Source organism: Euprymna scolopes, chromosome 12 (assembly GCF_053919585.1).
Source record: "Euprymna scolopes isolate OS-2025 chromosome 12, ASM5391958v1, whole genome shotgun sequence".
Taxonomy (NCBI): domain Eukaryota; kingdom Metazoa; phylum Mollusca; class Cephalopoda; order Sepiida; family Sepiolidae; genus Euprymna; species Euprymna scolopes.
This window is the reverse complement of record NC_136493.1, coordinates 24,840,280-24,861,186: the sequence shown is the minus strand read 5'-3', so window position 1 is coordinate 24,861,186 and position 20,907 is coordinate 24,840,280. Positions and strand designations below refer to the sequence as shown.

At 33.9% G+C, this 20,907-nt stretch overlaps 1 protein-coding gene across 1 annotated transcript in view; it reads right to left on the bottom strand.

The window, feature by feature from the left end:
* LOC145291207 (dnaJ homolog subfamily C member 28-like) overlaps positions 1-20,907 on the bottom strand; it is a 41,256-nt gene that overhangs the window by 10,134 nt on the left and 10,215 nt on the right. The window contains exons 2-3 of the mRNA XM_080136790.1: positions 19,403-19,520; positions 6,561-6,764 (exon numbers count right to left, since the gene is read on the bottom strand). Coding sequence (XP_079992916.1) covers positions 6,561-6,764; positions 19,403-19,483 — 285 coding nt within the window. The 5' untranslated portion in view covers positions 19,484-19,520. The remainder of the gene's footprint in view (positions 1-6,560; positions 6,765-19,402; positions 19,521-20,907) is intronic.

Below are 20,907 nucleotides of genomic sequence, written 5' to 3'. Positions count from 1 at the left end.
CAGGCAGGCTCAAACCCGTGATGTAAAGGCAGAAAAGAAAGTGAAAGAAAATCTGACGTCTAACCGCTACACCATAATGCGACTGGAATTTAACGAAGTCAATCAAAAACAAAAGATGACTTGCATAATGGCGTTGCTTTTAAACCTCCCACCGAGGCAAATTAGACACAAAGCCATTTGTAATGTGGGGGGAAAACCAGCTCCCCCTAAAAAGGGGCACTCTGGCAGTATCCAAATAAATAGTAATTGTCTAAGTATGAACGGTTTCCCCTACATTGACCAAGGACGAATTACAGAACAGATAATACCCTACCTGAAGGCCAGGCATTTGCGTTCGAATAGTTTCACTTTATTTAAATGAAAAAGACAAACAAACAGCCGAGATGATGGTACAGTGGGAATTTTGTTTAACTCAAAAAAAAAAGATAGAGACAACGTCTGTTTGCAAATACGAGATATTACGACATGAGAAGCCGATGCAAAAAGCCTTTCGTGGACATACACAAATGCTTACGCCCATTTTTGCCTTTTATATATTAGACTAGCTGGAGGTACCTGGCGTTGCCCGTATAGTTGTAGGTGTATGTGTGTTTGGAGGGGGTAGATAAAAAAGAAAAAAAAAGTTTTGGTAGGAAGGTAGGCTCGAAAACAAATATTAAAAAAACCGAAGAAAAACAAAAAATAAAACAGCGAAAAAGTTTTGGGAGGGAGGTAGGCTCAAACCCGATGGGGGGGGGGTATCCATGTGTGTGTTGGGGGAGTCAAAAAAGACGGCTCGAATTAAAAAAATGAACAAAAACAAAAAGAAAACAGTGAAAAGAGTTTTGGGAGGGAGGTAGGCTCGAACCTGAAGCCTTGAGCTTAATAGTCTGATGAGAGGCCATGAGGCCAGGAAGCCAGGGACTTTTTATTAGTTGAAAAATAAGCATTTAAAAAATTGAAGGTGGTTTTTCCAGGTCAAATCTTACGCCATAGTAGCAGTAGCAGCAAACAAATTCACAGCGCGAATTTTGTTGTAATTGTAAGATAAAAATGGCTGAAATAAAATATATTTAGGACCACGTTTCGTAAGTGTGAGATATTATGATCTGTGTAGCATATAAAAAGTTATAAGAATGAGCGAGCAAATCAAGAAGCACCAGGAAAAAAACCTTTGGCGGACATACAGAAAAAATGCACAAACACACACACATTTTCACTTTTATATTATAGACTAGCGGGGGTACCCGGTGTTGCCCGGGTGTTTGGAGGTGTGTGTGGTGTTAAATAAAAAAGAAACCGGGCGATGGGGGGGGGTAGGATCGAACCCGAAGCCATGAGGCGAAGTTTAAAAATAAAATCGGCCAGCCAGAATGAGTTAGTGAAAGATGTTTGAATTTATTTCAGTATGAACCAAATTGACAGGTGCACGCCTGGAAGTTGTCGAGCGTCACAACAACGACGTAGGTTTGTTTGTTATAAGCGAAGTAAAAAAAAGAAACAATGTTTTACTCAAGCGGGGGGGGGGGTAATCAAAACATCGAAAAAAAAACACAAAAAAAACTAACGTAAGGCAAACGAACGATGAAAACAGAAAAACGAACACATGAAAAATGGCTTAAATAAGCCTGTTTCAATATTAAAATTTAAAAAATCGGTGGGTGCCTGGGTATTTTTGGGTGTGTGGTCGGGGGTGGATAAGCGAAGTAAAAAAAAAAACAGAAAAACGAACGTTACATGAAAAATGGCTTAAATAACACTGGTTCAATATTTAAATTTAAAAAATTGAAAAAAAAAAAAGAAGACATCTCACACCACGATTCGAACCCAAAATATTTAGATAATGAACCAATGCGCTAATTGACTGACCTAACGCGATGTACATGAAATTTAATCAGTTTTTAAAATTATTTAAAGTAAATCAGGTCATGATGTCATCTGGCGCATGCGTAGAACCGCTCGTCGTCACAAGAAAACTGTTTTTGTTGACCCCCCCCTGTCGAAAATTGTCGATTTTGGGGTGAAAAAATTAACGTTTGTGGCCAATTTTTCGATATTTTTTGAGCAAAGGATGGAGCTTCGATATGATACTGAGTTTGTGAATTTTCGTCGTGTCTGTCAAAAGTTTTTAGCAGACACACAAACATACGCACATACATACATTTTCGCTTTTATATATATAGACTAGCGAGGGGTACCCGGCGTTGCCCGGGTGTTTTTCGGGGTATGTGAAAAAAATCCCCGAAAATGTGAAAAAAAAAAAACGAAGCCTTCACGACACGCAGTTGGAAAATAGTAAAGCGTTTTAAAAAAAACAGGTGCGCGTTTTTGATTGATGTGACGGCGATAGGTATTCAGCAGTTACGATTTTGTGCGGGACAGTTTTGAATGAGGTGAATAAATCGGTTTGTTTGTTTTTAAAAATCCGCTCCCTGTTTATTATGAGGAGTGAAATGAAAGCTACAGTCTGATATGACGAAGTCGACATTGAACAAACGTTACTTAGCTCTCTTGAGACAACTGGCTTTCGGCCTGTGATTAGAGTCGAGTTTCACTTTTTTTTATACCGAAAACCGAATGTAACGTGTGCCGATGTGGGAAATGTGGAATAATTAACGTTTGAAAGTCAATAAAATTAAATAGACAGGTAAGCTCCGTGGATAACTCTGAGATTAAAAAGTTTTAAGAAGTTGTGAACCGAGCAAGCGCTTCTTTGAAAGAAGACTTTTGTGGACATTGAGGAAAAGCGTACATACATACACACATACATTTTCGCTTTTATATATATAGATGTTATGGCCTGACTAAGAAGACATGCCATCTGCCACTAGAGATTTTTACACTCATCCTTCCCATAATTGGTCCCTTTCCTAATCCACGTCTGTCTATTTTAATGTTGTCTCCATAGAAAAGATACTTGTTACCACTTGCATTTCTAAAAGTGGGTGCCTGGCGTTGCCCGGGTATTTGTCGGTGTGTGGGAAAAAAAAAAAGTTTTGGTAGGCAGGTAGGCTTGAACCCGAAGCCTTGAGGTGAATAGCCTGATAACTTACCATGGCTGAAATGATTGAAATTAAACGATTAAAAAGTGACAGGTTTGTAAATTTAATGAGGTCAAACATCATGCCATAGAGGAATGAAATGACGCACTTAAGTTTGGCTGCAAGCCAGTTTCTGTGTCCCCCCCCCAAATATGTTGAGAGAAAACCAGCTCCCCATAAAAAGGCGACTGTCCAAATGAATAGCAATTGTCTGATATTTTGCCTTTTATATATATATAGATAATCACACACTGTTGTGACGTCAGATGTTTAAAGCTTGGTACCACATTATATGCTATTTTACATGTATTCTAGATTCTGGGTCTAACCTTTACTTCTGATCTGAAATAGAACATGTACATCAAGGATCTGAAATAGAACATGTAAATCAAATCTTCATGTACATCAAATCTTCATGTACATCAAATTCAATGAAATTAATCATGTAACATGTACATCAAATCTTCATGTACATCAAATTCAATGAAATTAATCATGTAACATGTACATCAAATCTTCATGTACATCAAATTCAATGAAATTAATCATGTAAGATGTACATCAAATCTTCTGATCTGAAATAGAACATGTACATCAAATCTGTTGTCAAGGTCGCTGGAAAAATGGTGGGCTCATTCTACTGCTCCAGTAGATATTTCACTGCTGATGCAATTCTCTTTAGCCAGTTAAAATAGTTTTTAAGGGGTCAAAAATGGATCAAAATTGAAACAATCATTATACATTTTGTATATTCATCTTAGTTTATTTTTAATTTTTAATCAGTTCATATGCGTGCCACGTTGGTACAATGGTAACGTCACCAGCTTTGAATGTTACAATTTCGTTTTAGATTGTAGCTGATGGCACCCAAATACTTTTTTTTTACTTTTAAAATCATGACTCTATAATCTATAAATATAAAAGCGAAAATGTATGTATGTTTGTATGTGTGTTCGCTTTTTCTGTATGTCTACAAAAGGCTTTTTTCAGAGAAGCGGTCGGTTCACAACTTTTTAAAACTTTTTATATCACATATAAATCGTAATATCTCAGAGGTAACAACGAAGCTCACCTGTCTATTTAATTTGCTCGATTTCGGGAAGATAAATATTCAACATTTGTCGCTCGCCGCATGTGGGTTAGTCTTTTCCCTATAACATCTTGGGAAGCGTTCCCGCCCCGCAGTCAGACTTGACCTCATTAACTCATTAAAACGGGCACCTGCCAAATCCAAGTAATTAAATAAATTCAAACGTGTTTCCGTTAGCATCTCGCGGTGGGGCAATCGTTAACGTCGCACTTTTTTTTTCCCCCCACTTTAATTTACAACTTTGCCTTAACGGTTCGGGTTTGATCCTCATACTTATTATTTTTTTTTTAACCCCCCCACCCCCGAAGTTTCCACACACACCTCCAAACACTCGGGCAATGCCGGATACCCCTCGCTAGTAATATATAAAAAATCTGGACAAATTAAAATATCATATTTAAGCATATTTTACGACCTGGCAAATCCCCCACTCCAGTATAAAAATAGAACTTTTTGAGGTATTAGAATTGGAAAAATTTGCGCCTAATTTCTGAAGCCAAAAACAATTCCTTTAATTGTTTTTTGTTTTTTTTGTTTTTCATTTAAAACTTATTAGTACCAGCAATGAAAATTGATAAAATTAAAAAATATTTACTTATTTTAAACTAGCAATAAAATTAAAGTCTATAGGTCACACCTCCCATGAGTGTATTTTTATGTTTATGAAAATATTTGAACATATTACATACATTTTTAGACTAATCAGAAACAAAAGACAATTGTACAGCTAAATATTGGAATTGGTAATTGTATCAGAATTTGAAATGTAAAACAGAATCGGTTATTGTATTGGAACTGGGAAAAATATTGGAATCGTCCCTAAACTAATATATATATATAAATGCGAAAATGTATATATGTATGCGTGTATGTTTGTGTGTCTGCTAAAAACTTTCGACAGATTTGGACAAATTTGGTCTCATATGAAAGCCCCATCCTTCGCCTGACAAATATCGAAAAATTGGGCAAAAACGTTAATTTTTTAACCCTGAAATCAACACTTTTCTACAGGGTAGGGGGGGGTCAGCAAAAACCGTCCTCTCATGACGAATTCGCTTCTACGCATGCATCATATGACGTCATAACCTGATTTAGTTTAAAGAGTTAAAAAATGATCTAATTTCATGTATGTCGTCTTAGGTCAGTTGGTTAGAGCGCTGGGTCATTATCTAAAGGTTTTGGGTTCGAATCGTGGTGTGAGATTTTTTTTTTTTTTTTTCCGATTTTTTAAATTTTAATATTGAAGCAGGGTTATTTAAGCCATTTTTCATGTAACGTTCGTTTTTCTGTTTTTTTTTTTTTTATACTTCGCTTATTCTTAGGTTTTCATTAACACCCCCTACCCCCGACCGACCACACACACCCAAAAACACCTGGGCAACGCCGGGTACCCACCGATTTTTTAAATTTTAATATTGAAACAGGCTTATTTAAGCCATTTTTCACATGTTTTTTTTGGGGGGAGGGTCAGATTTTTTAAAGAAGTTTTAACGTTCGTTTTTCTGTTTTCTTTTTTGTTTGTTTTACTTCGCTTATTATGTTTTGATTAACACCCCCACCTCCGCCCGACCACACACACCTCCAAACACTCGGCTAACACCGGGTACCCTCCCCCCGCTAGTCTATATATATAAAAGGCAAAATGTGTATGTGTGTGTGTTTGTATGTCTTGTAAATCTTTCAACACGGGCCACGGATTTTTGCCAAATAGGTATCATTTTAAAGCTTGAACCTTCACCCGACAAATATCGAAAAAATTGGCCAAAAACATAAATTCCGTCACCCTAAAATCATCAGTTTTCTACAGGGAGGGTATAGCAAAAACCGTCCTCTCATGACAAATTCGCCTCTACGCATGCGCAAATGGCATCGGAACATGATTTAGTTTAAATATTTAAAAAAACGACCCAATTTCGTCAACGCCGTCTTAACTCACTTGATTAGAGGTCGACGTCATTATCTAAAGGTTTTAAGTTCGAATCGTGGTGTAAGATGTCTTCTTTTTTTTTTTTTTTTTAAATTTTAATATTAAAACAGGGTTATTTAAGCCATTTTTCACGTTCTATGTTTTTTTTTTGTTTTTATTTTTCAAATTTTTTAAAGAAGTTTTAGCGTTCATTTTTCTGTTTTCTTTTTCCATCACATTCGCGTTTTCTTTTTTTGTTTTTGTTTTTCCGATTTTTACATTTAACATCATTCGTTCGCCTCACGTTAGTTTTTTTTTTTGTGTTTTTTTCGATTTTTAAAAAGTTTTAACATTTTTTTTTTATATAAAATATTTAATAATTTAATATTTAAAAATATTTACTTCACTTATTCTTATGTTTTGATTACCTCCGCCCGAGCACACACATCTCTAAACACCCGGGCAATGCCGGGTACCCCCCCCCCCCCGCTAGTAAACATATAAAGGACATATATCAAAGTAAACTGGAGAAAGTTGTATTTACCATTATGGTATTGTAGGCAGCATTAAGTTGAGCAAATTGCTCAGCATCCGCAGATTCAAGGTCGCCATCTGGATGATATTTTCTGGCCAGTTTTATGTAGGCATCTTTCACTTCTTGAATGGAACTGCCCGAGGTGACCTTCAAAGTCGTATAACATTCCGATGGAACAGATTCGATAAAATCGTCGGCTATAACTCGTTTTGTCTAAGTAAATAAAAATAAAATAAGAAATAAAAATGATTCTTCAAAGAAGACCTGCATATAATAAAGATGAATACTTATGCAAAAAAATGACCTGTGTTTCCATAGCTGTTGCCTCAGCATATTCTGGTAGCTTATGTAAACAGATGGAACATGGTAAAAGGCTCAGCTAATGCAGCAGATGATAGTTATAATTTGGAAAAGGTGGTAGCATGATATTGCAACTGTTTGAAATTTACAACGAAAGTGTGTCATCGGTTCGGAACACATTGTAACCGATTGGAAAAATTTACTGTGAGACATTTGCAAATATCTGGAAATATAAAAACAAAAAACCTACCCCTAATCATAAAAGAAAATAAAAGTGTAGACAAAAAAAGAATATTTTGTCATAAAAAATAATTTTCATACCCTCCCCTTCAAAATAAAAAAATTCTAAAAATAGTAACATTTCTTATAAAAAAAAAAATATTTGGACATGAAAAATAATTTTCATGCCCTCCTCTTCAAAAAAAATCTTTTTTAAATAGTAACATTTTTTATAAAAAAACATATTTTTTCATAAAAAATAATTTTCATACCTTCCCCTTCAAAAAAAAAATTCTAAAAATAGTAACATTTCTTATAAAAAAACAACAACAAAAAAATGTTTTCATATGTTGCTACATGTTATTTTACAAAAAAATAAAAATAAATATTTATTCATTAAACTTATGTAGAATGATTTTTATTTTTGTTTTTATTGTATTTATATTTTCTTCATTGAATTACTGTTAGATATTGACCGGGCAATGCCGAAAGATGTGCTGATCGATGATTATTAGGATTGTTATTAATATTTGTTAAAATACAATGTCAGAAAGAATGTTTTCATAATGAAATAAATATTTACAGATAAAATTATTTGTATTAAAATGTTTTAATAGAAAGGAAAGTAAGAACACAAAGATTAATTCGCTAACACAGAAGAAAGAATGAACCACCTAATGTACAAGGATGACCTGAAACTGTTTGCAAAAACAAAGACAGAACTAGAAACACTAATAAACACAACCAGAATCTTTAGTCAGGATATCCGAATGGAATTTGGTATGGAAAAGTGTGTACTGCTGACCATGAGGAGGGGAAAACTGGAAACAACAGAAGTTATAGTACTTCCCAATCAAACGGAGATGAAGACACTAGGTGAACATGATAGCTACAAATACAAATTGAAAGTGCTGGTAGTAGACACCATGAAAGAGAAAATTAGAAAGGAATACCTCAGAAGAACAAGTAAACTCTTTGAAACTAAACTATGCAGTAGAAACCTAATTAAAGAGCAGTGTCACTAATAAGATACTCTGGACCGTTTATAAGTTGGACCAAAGAAGAACTAAGAAATCTCAACCAGAAGACCAGGAAACTCATGACAATGCACAATGCACTACACCTAAAGGATGATACTGACCTATTCTTTGTGAAAAAGAAAGACGGAAGATGAGGGCTTGTCTGTATAGAAGACTGCATAAATAACATAAAAATAAGAAATAGAAAAATATATAATGCAAACACCAAAAGAATAATTACTGCAGTAAGAGACACGGATGAAACAAACAAGATAGAAAAAGAGACGAGGAATAAGACGAGGAAAGAAACATAGAAAGAGGAACAGCTACACAGATGATTCATAAGGATTACAAAAGAAGAAACTAACGAAAACACTTGAAAATAGCTGCAAAAAGGAAACCCAAACAGGGAAACTGAATCACTAATAATATAACGTATAATTTTTTTTTTTAAACTTAAATCTAGTGTTTAAAATTGCGTGTAAAAAAAAAAGATCAATAATTTTTCTTTGATCTACAGGGTGGAACGATAAAATTGTTACCCTGGAAAAGACAACATGATTCCATTTCCATTTGATGAAAACCGGTTTCCTTTTTTGTTGCAGATCATCTACTACTTGGCTAGTTGTGTACAAATCTCCAGGAGTAATAGGAGCCTTCTCTCATGCCTGAAAGTGATACGATATTCAACGAGCGAGATCAGTGATGCGCCGCTGTACAACTAATGCTCTCTATCGATCCAAGTTATGACAACAGGACCATTGCCAGTATGCTCTAAATGCATCGCTGGATTGCCACAAATAACAGGGACGTGCCCAGGGTGATGAAAACAAAGTTCCTGGCCATGGTTTTGGTCTTTGGTATGGTTTCAAATAAGGGCCACATCATGCCACCTCACATCTTCGAAGTCAGATTGAAAGCCAACACCAAAGTGTGCCTAGATGTGCTGAAGAGTGTAGTGATCCCCTAGTGTAATCAGGTGGCCGCTGGCAGACCCTGGCTGTGGCAACAGGACTTGGTGCCAGCCCACAAGTCTAAAGAAACCGAGGCTTGGCTTCAGAAAGAGTGCTACGACTTTGTACTCTTCTCTCATTGGTCTCCCTGCTGAACTACTTTATTTGGTCATACATTGGAAACATGACCTCCCATTACACCAAGCCAGCCTGATCACCGCTATTCGTCAAGTACTCACCGAGCTCCCGCTGGCCCTTGTGGAAAAGGCAAGCTCCCAGTTTCGGACCCGTATAAAGGTGGTGATTGAATAGATTTATGTAAAGCGTGGAACGATAAATTTAACACCCTAAAGAAAACAAGACTACAGCTTTATTTTAAAACTTTTATTGAAAAAGTCAGTTCAGGTAACTTGATTATGTAGTTGAGCTGACATCAATTCAATGTAGCCATTGCTCCCCCTTCTCCTCAGACTTGAACCAGCTGGACTACCTTGTTTGGCTATACGTTGAGAACATCATTAACATAACCAACAATAACACCAAAACCAGCCTGATCACCGCAATCTGGCAAGTATTTGCCAAGCTTCTACTGGTGCTTGTGGAAAAGGTATGCTCCCAGTTCTGGACCTGTATCGAGATGGTGATTGAGGCTGAAGGTGGCTACATTGAATAGATGTCAGCTCTACTACATAAACAAGTTACCTGAACTGACTTTTTCAATAAAAGTTTTAAAATAAAGCTGTACTGTTGTTTTCTTTAAGGCATTAAATTTATCGTTCCACGCTTTACATAAAAATTATAAAAATAAAAATTAGTCACAACGTCCTTTTCTTTTATAATGTTTTCATTGTTTTATTTAAATTCTTGTATTAAACAAATGAAAACGAATCTCTTGATGCAACTATTAAAAGAAAATTATTTGAAAAATCAGAAAGAAAAAGTCGGAAAACAAGCTGTTTTCTGACTTTTTTTGTGTCTTTTGCATTAAAAACTATTAAAATGTATAGTAGAACCCCAGGATACGGCATTAAAAATTAGTAACAAAATACAGTATAGTATATAATACACATGTATATAATCAAATAACATTATAAATAACAAAGCAAATACCGTAACCAGGGGCCAGAAAAACGCTGTATTCCACATTGTAACCTGAAAAAAAAAACATATTTTATGGCCACCGTACTTCATATCCAGATATCCCATTTTGCATTTTCCAAGTAACGTCTCCTATTTGGCAGCCATGTTATCAATGTTTCGAAATTCATATAAAATAGTTTTAAGAATTGTAAAACTTATTTTAGAATATTTTGATATGACTTTGTTTTTAAGTTGAATCTAGTGTTTAAAATGTACAAATAAAATATAACATTCACTTCGCCTGTAAAAAAAAAAAATAGATAAACAATTTTCCTTTGGTCTTTAGAAAAATAAAAAAAAGTTCTTTTTAATTGAGTGTGTTAGCATCTATTTTTCAGAGATTTTATTCAACAAAATACAAAATCAAAACTAATGCAACACAACAGAAAATATTAAATACCAAACATTCATTGAATTAAAATAAAATAAAATAAAACAATTAGCAACAATATTTCCCAAATAAAATTCATTTTTAATTTACAAATTTTAGATTATCTTCCCTTTTTGCTAATATAACTCTTCCAAAAATGAAAACAAAAATAAATTCTTCTGGTGAGTTAAAATGCACAAGTGCCAGATATTTTATTATTTTAATGTTTTTTTATTTTTGTTGTTTTTTTTTTGCCATTTAAATTTAGTTTTTCGTAAAACTAAACGATAAAATAAGTATTCACTAACTCATTAAGATGACATTATAGAGACAACTAGTGAATTCTTTTAATGATAAAATTTGATTTGCAATAAAATTTCTAACGGTTGTCAGGTTTCTATTTACTCAAACACATAAAAGTTAACTGAAAAACTTTACTCATAAAGAATAACAGGATTTATTTGTGTTTACAAGTAATACACTAAGTATACAGACTGCCCGTTGTAACGTAATTTATAGCTTCATGCGTTAAGAAAAATCAGACGCGAGTTTCAAGCGCTGGGCATATCAGCCTATAACAACTGGTTAGAATGCAACTATTTATCCACAGATTTACCAAACAAAAATGCAATAAATAAACATTTGCATTTTCTTGAAGCTCCATCTTAACCTGGACATTTACATTTCTGTTTCCTTATGGATTGCTATTGGATTGAACATTTTCCTGCATTGGATTTTACCGTTTTTCCCATTGGATTCATATCATATCATATCCTTCTCTCCCTTTTTTCCCCCATTTCTTGCTTTCCAAATCTCTTTGAATCCCTAAAAACTGTTAAATGACTTTTTTTATACCAAATATGATGAACTTCATATTATTTGTTTCCTGTGATGCATTAACCTGCAAAATTCATTGTATATTTTGCAAACCTCTTCCATCTAGTGAGAAGAATTGCATTCTTCGAAACTCCATGGATTAAGGCTTTTTCTTGTTTTATTTGTACTACTTGTCAAATATTTTAAATTTTGTATACCTTACTTAGAGGTTTATAGACTTTTTGTTTTTAAATTTGAATATTTCCAATATCAAGATTTTTATTGTGTATATATATATATATATATATATATATATATATATATCAGTTAGTTTGGAAAATATATTTTTCATGTTTCATCCTTGTGAGGATTCATCAGGTTATTGCATAGAGTCGCTGTTACTACATGTTTTTATATGTTTTTTATTTATATGAGTTTGCTAGTCAGACAATCAGTCTTTGTTATTCAGACACTCATTTATTGTAGCCAATAGGCATGCGTTTATCAGACAAGGTTAATTTGACCTCTAATTCACCTGTTTCTTTGTACTTTTTTGTGGGGATGCAGTTTCTCTTTTCTTTGTGTAGTAAATTGACCTAGTTTTAGGTGAATTAGAGGTCAAATTAGGTGAAATTTACATTGTGTGTATGTGTGTGTATATGTATATATATATATATATATATATATATATATATATATAATATAAAGCTGTGTGTGTGTCTGGTCACGAATAGGCTCTTATATGGTTGACTATTTTAAAAAACTGATTACATATAATAATAGAAGATGTATAGAGACACAGGAATGGAGTATGTCTGATCTGGCAGAATGGTGATTCATTAAAATTGTGGAGTCTGCGTTCGCGCCTGGTCCACAACGTATGGAAATAAAAAATTTAAAAAAACAAAAAAAAAAACGTTTACAAATGTTTTTGATATAGATGTACATAAGAATACTTTGATAAGTATGTTTTAACTTAAATAGGGATGGTATAATAAGTGTGGGGTCTGCATTCGCGCCTGGCCTCCATAGAATGGAAATAAGCACAAACTTTAATAATGACTTTTCATATCTATTTGCGCAAGTATACTTTGATAATTATGCTTCAGTTTGAAGAAATATGGTATAATAAAATTATAGAGTGTTCGTTCGCGCCTGACCTCCATAGAATGGAAATATGTCACAAAGTTTAACAAGGTTTTTTAATATAGATCCACAGAATATTGTGATAAGTGCTTCAGTGTGAACAGGTATGGTATAATAAATTATGGGGTTTATCTATTTTATTTTTACTTTCATCATATTTTGCTTTGGTTTTGATACCCCCAAATTCAACCCAAATTTACAACCCTTCCTTTTCATAACCTATCATACTTTCATAAATCAGAGTCCATTTTCTGTAGGCTGTTTTTGAACCTAGTCAACGACGGGTACTTTTGCTAGTGCATGTATGTATGTATATATATATATATATATATATATATATATGAGCCAATAGTTATTATAACATGTTAAAAAACACTTTGAAAAAGAGTTAAAAACATATTTAATTTGAAAAGGAAACATTAAATAAGTGGATAGTCCTTAATCCGCGGAGTTTCAAAAATTACTTTCCTTCTCATCAGAGGGTAGGATTTAGCAAAATGCGGGATCGGATTTTGCTTGCAAGAGTATTTGATGAAACTACAAGTAAGTCAACGATCTTACTTGATAACAAAAAGTGAAGCAGAGGGAATAGGGTGAATATATATATATATATATACACACTAGCAGGCCGCCTGGCGTTGCCTGATTGTAAAATATGCATAAATGTTATAGTTAAAATAATACAGAAACTGAGACATGTGTATGGAATTATGAGGTATCGTTATTTCCATGGCAAGTGCTCGTCTGAACTCCAATCTCTGGTCCCCCCCTCGCCTATCTTTTACGAAAAATACCCGTCTAGCTGAATCCACTGTCAAAAACTTTCCCCACTCTTTATCTATGCCTAAATCAAAACGTAGATTCCATGAACAAAGCTTCTTTCTTAGAACTGCACGCCTATGGAACTCTGTTCCGTCTGCCTGCTTCCCACCTGACTACAACTTGGATGTCTTCAAGTCCAACGTAAACAAATTCTTGATGAACCGCCCCCTTAAGTAGACACTTTATTAATTCTCCACACTAACGTACTGTAGTTACAATAACCCTTATCCCTGAGTGGCTTCCGGGCCTTGATAAGTGGTGACCACCTTGTAAAAAAAAAAAAAACTACAGACACTAGCATTTCATCCTTTCAAGGACTCATCAGTGCATGGAATTATGATTACAGCTGATTGGGAGATTTAAACTCGGCCATGAAACCATCTCTGACTCCATTAGTAAGGAACAAACCGCACGACCAACTTTAACCATGAGAAATACAGTTGAAATTAACATTTATATGAAGCATAAATATAAACACAGCCGAGAATGATCTTATGATTATAACATCATGATCTGCGCACGTGAGCTTAAGTGACTGCCTTATATTTCAATTTAAAGTGCTCACCAATAAGAACCGATTTCATAAACAATATATATATATATATATATATATATATATATATATATATATATATATATATATATATACTAGCTGTACCCTGCCACACGTTGCTGTGGCTCAAATTGGCACAATGGAAAAAGTTCCAAAATGAGAAAAAGCATGTTTCTTATAGGTTTAAATTTCCATTTTGCATGGGTACACAGTTTTTGTTGTTCCATTTTCTTAGCTGATATAGAGATTTTCCGGTTTGGTGACTCTTGAATATGTAACATAAATTGTCCATGTGAAAAAACAGTCAGTGTGTAACTGTAAGGCCCACAATTGTAAGGATTGTTCCCTGTGCTTTGTTGATGGTTATTGCAAATGACAATAAAATTGGAAAGTGCAATTTGCTAAAGTGTAATGATGTATCCGGTGAAATCATAGGAATGCATGGAATGAAGATATATTCATCTGTGAAAGGTCCTGTTAAGATTGTTGTTTCTATGATATTGTTTGTTAATTTTTTTTTTACTGCAAGCTATGTGCCATTGCAAAGCTTGGATTGGTTTATATTTCACAACATGATAATTAGTACACCAAATTTCAGTTGCAATACATGCGGTGGCATCCCTGGCAAATATAACTGTTGGATAATTAACCACTTTATCTGCTTTCACAACAGTGTCGATGGATTTGTATTTGACTACCTCACTTGGAATTTTACATTTAATTATAGCGTTAAGTTCATGGGCATCTTTGTATTGACCTGCAAGAATAGCTCATTCACTCAGTCAAATGGAATTCTTATAATTTGAATATCTGCAAAAACATTTTAAACTAACTATTCTTTTGATGAAATAAAATTACAGAAGTTAAAAGTCAAAGAATTTTGCCCTTAACTCTGATCAGCTGGCACTTTTTCGTACCCAATTTCCTACAAGTGATGCAAAAGTTTTTGTGCGGATCGAACAGTCTGCAACTGTACATGCATATTTTGAGTTAAGTTTAATGTCTTCACATGGAACAAAAAAGTAGAGTATTTGAGGCAAGCATTTATTTCATCTGCTGGTGTTGATTGAAGAATAACAGGTAACATTTGTCTGAAATCTCCTGCAAGCAATATTACTGCGTTCCCAAATGGTCTGACATTGCCACGCAAATCTTGCAAGGATCGGCCAAGAGCCTCAAGTGATTTTTTGCGTACCATTGTGCATTCATCCTAAACAATAAGTTTGCATTTTTGCAATATTTTTCCCCATATTGGATGTTTTGGAGATGTCGAACACGAGATTTTTGAAAAATTAAATGTTTTAAAGTAGAATAAATAATTCTTCTACTTAGCAGCAAGGTCGCAGGTATTCCTCATGCAGCAAGGGCTAAGGCTATGTCATTTTGTTACCAAATAGCTGCCAAAATCAATTTAATTAGAAAGGTTTTACCAGTTACTTCTGGTGCTGTTCAAGGTAGCAGTAATTTCCAAATAACTTCTATTCTCACAGTCAGTAAATTAGGTGACTAAAATAGGATTTATCCATGTTTTGACAATGCCTTATTCACTGTAATTAATTTAGGAGACTAAAATAGGATGAGGGATAGAGATGGACAGATAGAGAGGAAGATATATAGATAGAAAAGAGACAGTGAGAGGAAAATAGAGAAAGAGAAGGAGATAGAGAGATAAAGGGATTGATAGATAAACAGAGAGAGGGGGAGAGTTAGAAACAGAGAGGGATGAAACAGAGGAAAGGACAGAGATAGACGGAGTTAGAGAGAGAAAGGGGCTCAAAGAGAGATGGAGGGTGATATAGAGAGAAAAATAGATTGAGAAAGGGAAAGGGAGAGATGGATAGAGAGAGATATTGAGAGAGGGGGAGAGAAACAGAAGGTGAACTACATTTCACCGTTTTTTTCCTCGTTCAGTAGAGAAGAAATCTTTCGAGACTGAGGCAATTTTAATGTTTTTTATTATCCAGAGTACCCCTTTTTTTTGGGGGGGGGCTAGATTTTCCTCGCAGGGTTATCTGTACTTTCACTTAACAAATTAATAAAAGAAAAACATATTGTAAAATGTGAATTTAACAGGAAAATACTATTTTAAAAAGTAGCACGGTAACATAAGTGCATAAGTGCCACTTTAGGTACTCCTTGGGCGTTGAGTTCCATGGCGACCAGCATAATTATTTAATGGTCGCTCCCTTAGCCCCCCCCCCCCAGTCAAGGCTAATGCATGCGCACGTAACATTTTTTTTATTTACTGATGTTGGCTTAGTAACTAAACGATTTATTGATAATTTCGTAACCCTTAAACGCATGCCGGAAGATTTAAATTGGTTCATTATTGTTGTAATGAAAAAAAAAAAGTTTCATTCAACACAAAACCAAAAACACATATTAATGATAAATGATTTATTATTCTATTCATTGAAATTTACTAATTTTTAAATAAAAAAGTAAAAAAAAAAAAGTTAATAAAAAAATAGTTGCTTATGTGCGCATAAACAACTTGTTTTTTTTTTTAGATTAGGTCCACCTTATAATCACCCCCCCACCCAAACCTCCTCATATTAAGAACAGCTTCCGGAATAAACACCACTTTTGGAGGGGGGAGGGGCTATTTGCAAAATTTAACTGATATTTGTTGTCAGCATACCCACCCGAAAATACTATTAAAAAAAAAAAAGGAGGGGTTCAGTGCCCGTGGCAGAGAAGTAGATTTATTTATCAATAAAAGTTGCGGAGAAGTAAATTTATTTATCAATAAAAGTAGTCATTTAAAAAAGAAAATTGTGGAGGTGGACCTAAATGTTTTGTTTTCGCACTATTCAACAATTTGTTCATCCGCGCATGTAAATTAAAAAATATTTGTAAAAGTGAGAAGTTATCAGTAAATGATTTAGTTTTTTTTTTTTTAATTTATTTATTTATTTATTTTTTTACATTAGGTCCACCTCCACAAATGTTAAGAATGGCTTTCAGAATAAACACCCTCAACCTCTCCATGTTAACAACGGATTTCAGAATAAACACCATTGGGGGGGGGTATTTAAAAAAAAAAGTCGATAAAAGTCGTCATTTAAAAAGAAATTTAAAATCAAATGTTTGTAAAAAGTGAGAAATTATTAATAAATGTTTAGTAACATTTTTCGGTGCTAATGCAGAGAGTGATCCGCGCTATTTTTTAAATCGTGTTTTTTTTTAATCAATTGCAAGGTTAAAGTACAGAATAGGTACAAAACACCCTCCCCTCCCCATGTTAAGGATGGCTTTTTAAATAATAACGTTATTATTTCAGCATGGATCACTCTCTGCATGAGTACCCATTTTTCTTTTAATATTCATAAAAAAGTAAAACTTTTTTCAAAATAAATAAATAAATAAATGTTTGTAAATGTGACAAATAATCGTTTAGTTACGGCAACGTCAGTAAATAAAATATGTTACGTGCGGGGTGAGGTGGGAGACTAAATGAGCGACTATTATTTTTTTCTACTGGTCGCCATGGAACTCAACGCCCAAGGAGTACCAAAATGTAATTTTTTTTGTCAAATAAATAAATTTCAAGCAATTTTTGCAATAAATAATAGATAGCAACTTCGTTAATTTTACGACTCGCCCCAGCATATTATAAACACCCTAACTTCCCCATGTTAAGAACGGCTTTCGAGGTTTATGGAAGGGCGTTTTTTTCTGTTTTTTTTTTTAACATGGGGGGGGGGTAGGGTGTTTATAATACGTTGAGGCATGTCGTAAAAATGAAACAGTTTAGAAAAAGTTAAAACAAACTCTTTTATGTAAACAATGCTGTGAAAATAAACTAAACAATTAAAACGTAATGTTTCATGAGTGAAAAGCCTTAACATAAATAAAAATTAAAAAATTGGTAAGTACATAAATGAATTTAAATTTTTAAAATATGGGATTATTATTAATTTTTTTTGTGTGTGTGTGCTAATGCAGAGAGTGATCCGCGCTATTTTTTTAAAATCGTTTTCCACGTTTAATTAAAATTTTATGATATGTTTTTTATTCAATTGTAAGGTTAAAGTACAGAATAGGTACAAAACACCCTCCCTTCCCTATGTTAAGAATGGCTTTTTAAATAATAACATTATTATTTCAGCACGGATCACTCTCTGCATGAGTAAGTTTTTTTTTGTTTTTTTTTTACTTATCAAGTTAACAGAAAATGAAATCTTTCGTCAATTCGTGGCTGTGAAATGAATCGAACCGGAAGTTCACTTTTATCAACAGAAGAGATTCGCAGTAACGGTTAAAAAAATATATTTATTTTATTTAATATTTTAATAATTCGCGAGGTAAATTTATTTCAATAACATAAAAGCATACCTTGACTCTAAAGATGGGTTGTCTGAAAATTTCAAATAAATTGGTAACGTAGAAATAGGGTTTTATTCGTTTAGAACGAACCAACTTTACATTTTTATATATATGTTTATATTCTTACATAAATAGTTTGTTGAACACAAACTTAAGAAGGAATAAATAAAACATCTATATATTAATACGATAGCATGTTTGATATATGTGCGTCATGCTTACATCTTTTTTCTTCAGAGTGACTTTTATTTAATTGTTATGACTTTCCATTTCTTGTAATAAATAATTTTACCAAGAATTCTTCATAAGTTTTGGTTTCAGTTTCAATTCAAGCTTATGCACCCAAGTCATATGGATATATTTTTCATTTTCGAAATCACAACTTTATAATCTATAAAAATAGATAGAAAATTAATTCTATAATAATATATATATGAAATCTGCATGAATTAAAATATCATATTTAAGCTTATTTTACAACCTGGTTATTCCGGGTGTCCCTGCTAGCTGAGATAAATACTTTGGCAGTTTTAACAAAAGAGCTACAATAATATTGGGGCATCTCCATTTACACTGAACATCCACAGAATGCCAACATTAATATACTACATATGAAAGAATCTGCTGTGGAATTTCCACAGGTCCCACTAGTGAAATATAAATGCGTGAAAATCATGCATGTCATTATTAAATGAAAGTATACACTAATGTCTCCCAAAAAAATCGCTAAAGAACATGGGTTAGAGATATGCATTGACAAATTTTTAAATAAATGAAACAACTTGTTAATGATGTTCTGGAACAATTGCAACCAAAAGAAAGGATGAGTGAAAGGCTTTCCTAAATGGCAGCCTGTTTGACCATGTCTAATATTTTGGGTGTTTGACCCATAAAGAGAAAGATATCCAGTTTCTAAATTTGCATACAAGTAGAATTTTTTTCAATTTTTTTCAATTTGCAGAGATAAGTGTGTTCTTCTGGTGTTCAGTATAATTAAAGGGAGATAACTTTAATATGATTCAAGGGGAGATAACTTCTAATAATTCTGAGCCAACATTGGTTATGCTTTATGGACAGATTTTTGCATTTCAATCTTGTCTGTAATCTTTACAAAAAAAAAAAAAAAAAAAAAAATTAAATGATTCGAAAACTAAAAGAATAAGATGGTGTCTAGTGATACTTACGTGGCATGCCCGCACTGGAGATCTATGATGCAAACAAATCTGAATTAAGTTTGAACTGTGGAGACGAGTACCAGTCAACATCTTGGTTGTTTGCTTTTCTTCATGGGTCAAAACTGATCTGAATATACAAGAAACAATATCTCTATATAAATAAAATGAACTCATTTTTTTCCCGTCGGATTTTGACCTTAATAGGATTAAAAATCAAGATATTTCATGCAAATATAATATGCACAAACGGCAGAACAATATCTGAGGTGTGTTATAGGCTTATTATTTCTCAAATTCCTCGATAATCTTAGATTTCTATACTTTTTCTGCTGAGAAGTCACGGCCAAAATCGGTTAAGATCAATGGAAGTGGTAAAATATTTTCTCTCTAATAAATTCCTCCTCCCCCTGCCACCACTTAACACCGTTTGGGGATCGTTCACAAGGAACAGTTGAGAAGAGAACACCGGTTTGGCTTCGTAGTTCTTTCATGTGAAGTTATTTAAAATCACTAAACTAAGCTGCAGTGCTCTGTGGCGTAGTGGTTAGCGTGCTGGACAATTCACATTATATTTTCACGTTCGCGCCGACCTACCGTAGTCGTTTTTTTTTTTGTTTTTTTTTCCTAAACAACTGGAATGGACTTTTCTTGGTGGCCGAACTGTTAACGTTGCAGATGTTTTTTTTTGTTTTTTTTTCACACTTTATTTTCCTACTTTTACTCATGACTCCGGGTTTGATCCTTCCTACTTACCTACCATAACATTTTTTAAAACTCCCCCCCCTCCCCGTCCCGGAAACAAACACTCGGGCAACGCCGGGTACCCCCGCTAGTTAAAAATAAATAATAATAATAAATAAATTCATATAAAATAAAATACAGATGTACATAAATCTAAGACAATGGCAGAATCGTTACAAAATGACCTCCAGACTATAATGAAATGGGGTTGCAAACGGATGGTAACATTTAATGCTAGTAAAACTAAGCTGCTCTCCTTTAACGATTACAAGAAGCCTCTTCAACCGCCTATATCGATAACAAATAACATCCTACCTGAGAATTCTACCTTCAGACTCCTCGGCCTAATATTTACTGGCAATATGAACTGGAGAGGACACTGCAAAGACTGCTGCAAAGAAGGTGGGTTCCCTCCATCGAGCTAGAACATTACTCACACCTAAGAGTATCCTGTACTTTTACAAAGCCACCAATTGCCCATGCATGGAGTATTGTTGCCACATCTGGGCTGGTGCATCTACCACTAGTCTCTCACTCTTGGATAGGGTCCAAAAAAGAGTTTCCAATCTAATATATCCCACTTTATCAACTCAGCTCCAGCCCCTGTCTTATCACTGCAATGTTGCATCACTGTGCCTGTTTTACAAATATTTTAATGTGTTCTGATGAACTCATTTCACTTGTACCCCCTCGATGTACATATCCCCAACAAACCCGCTTAGCAACAAGATCGCACCCCTTCACCGTTGATGTCCCTAAATGCCAGAAAGCTT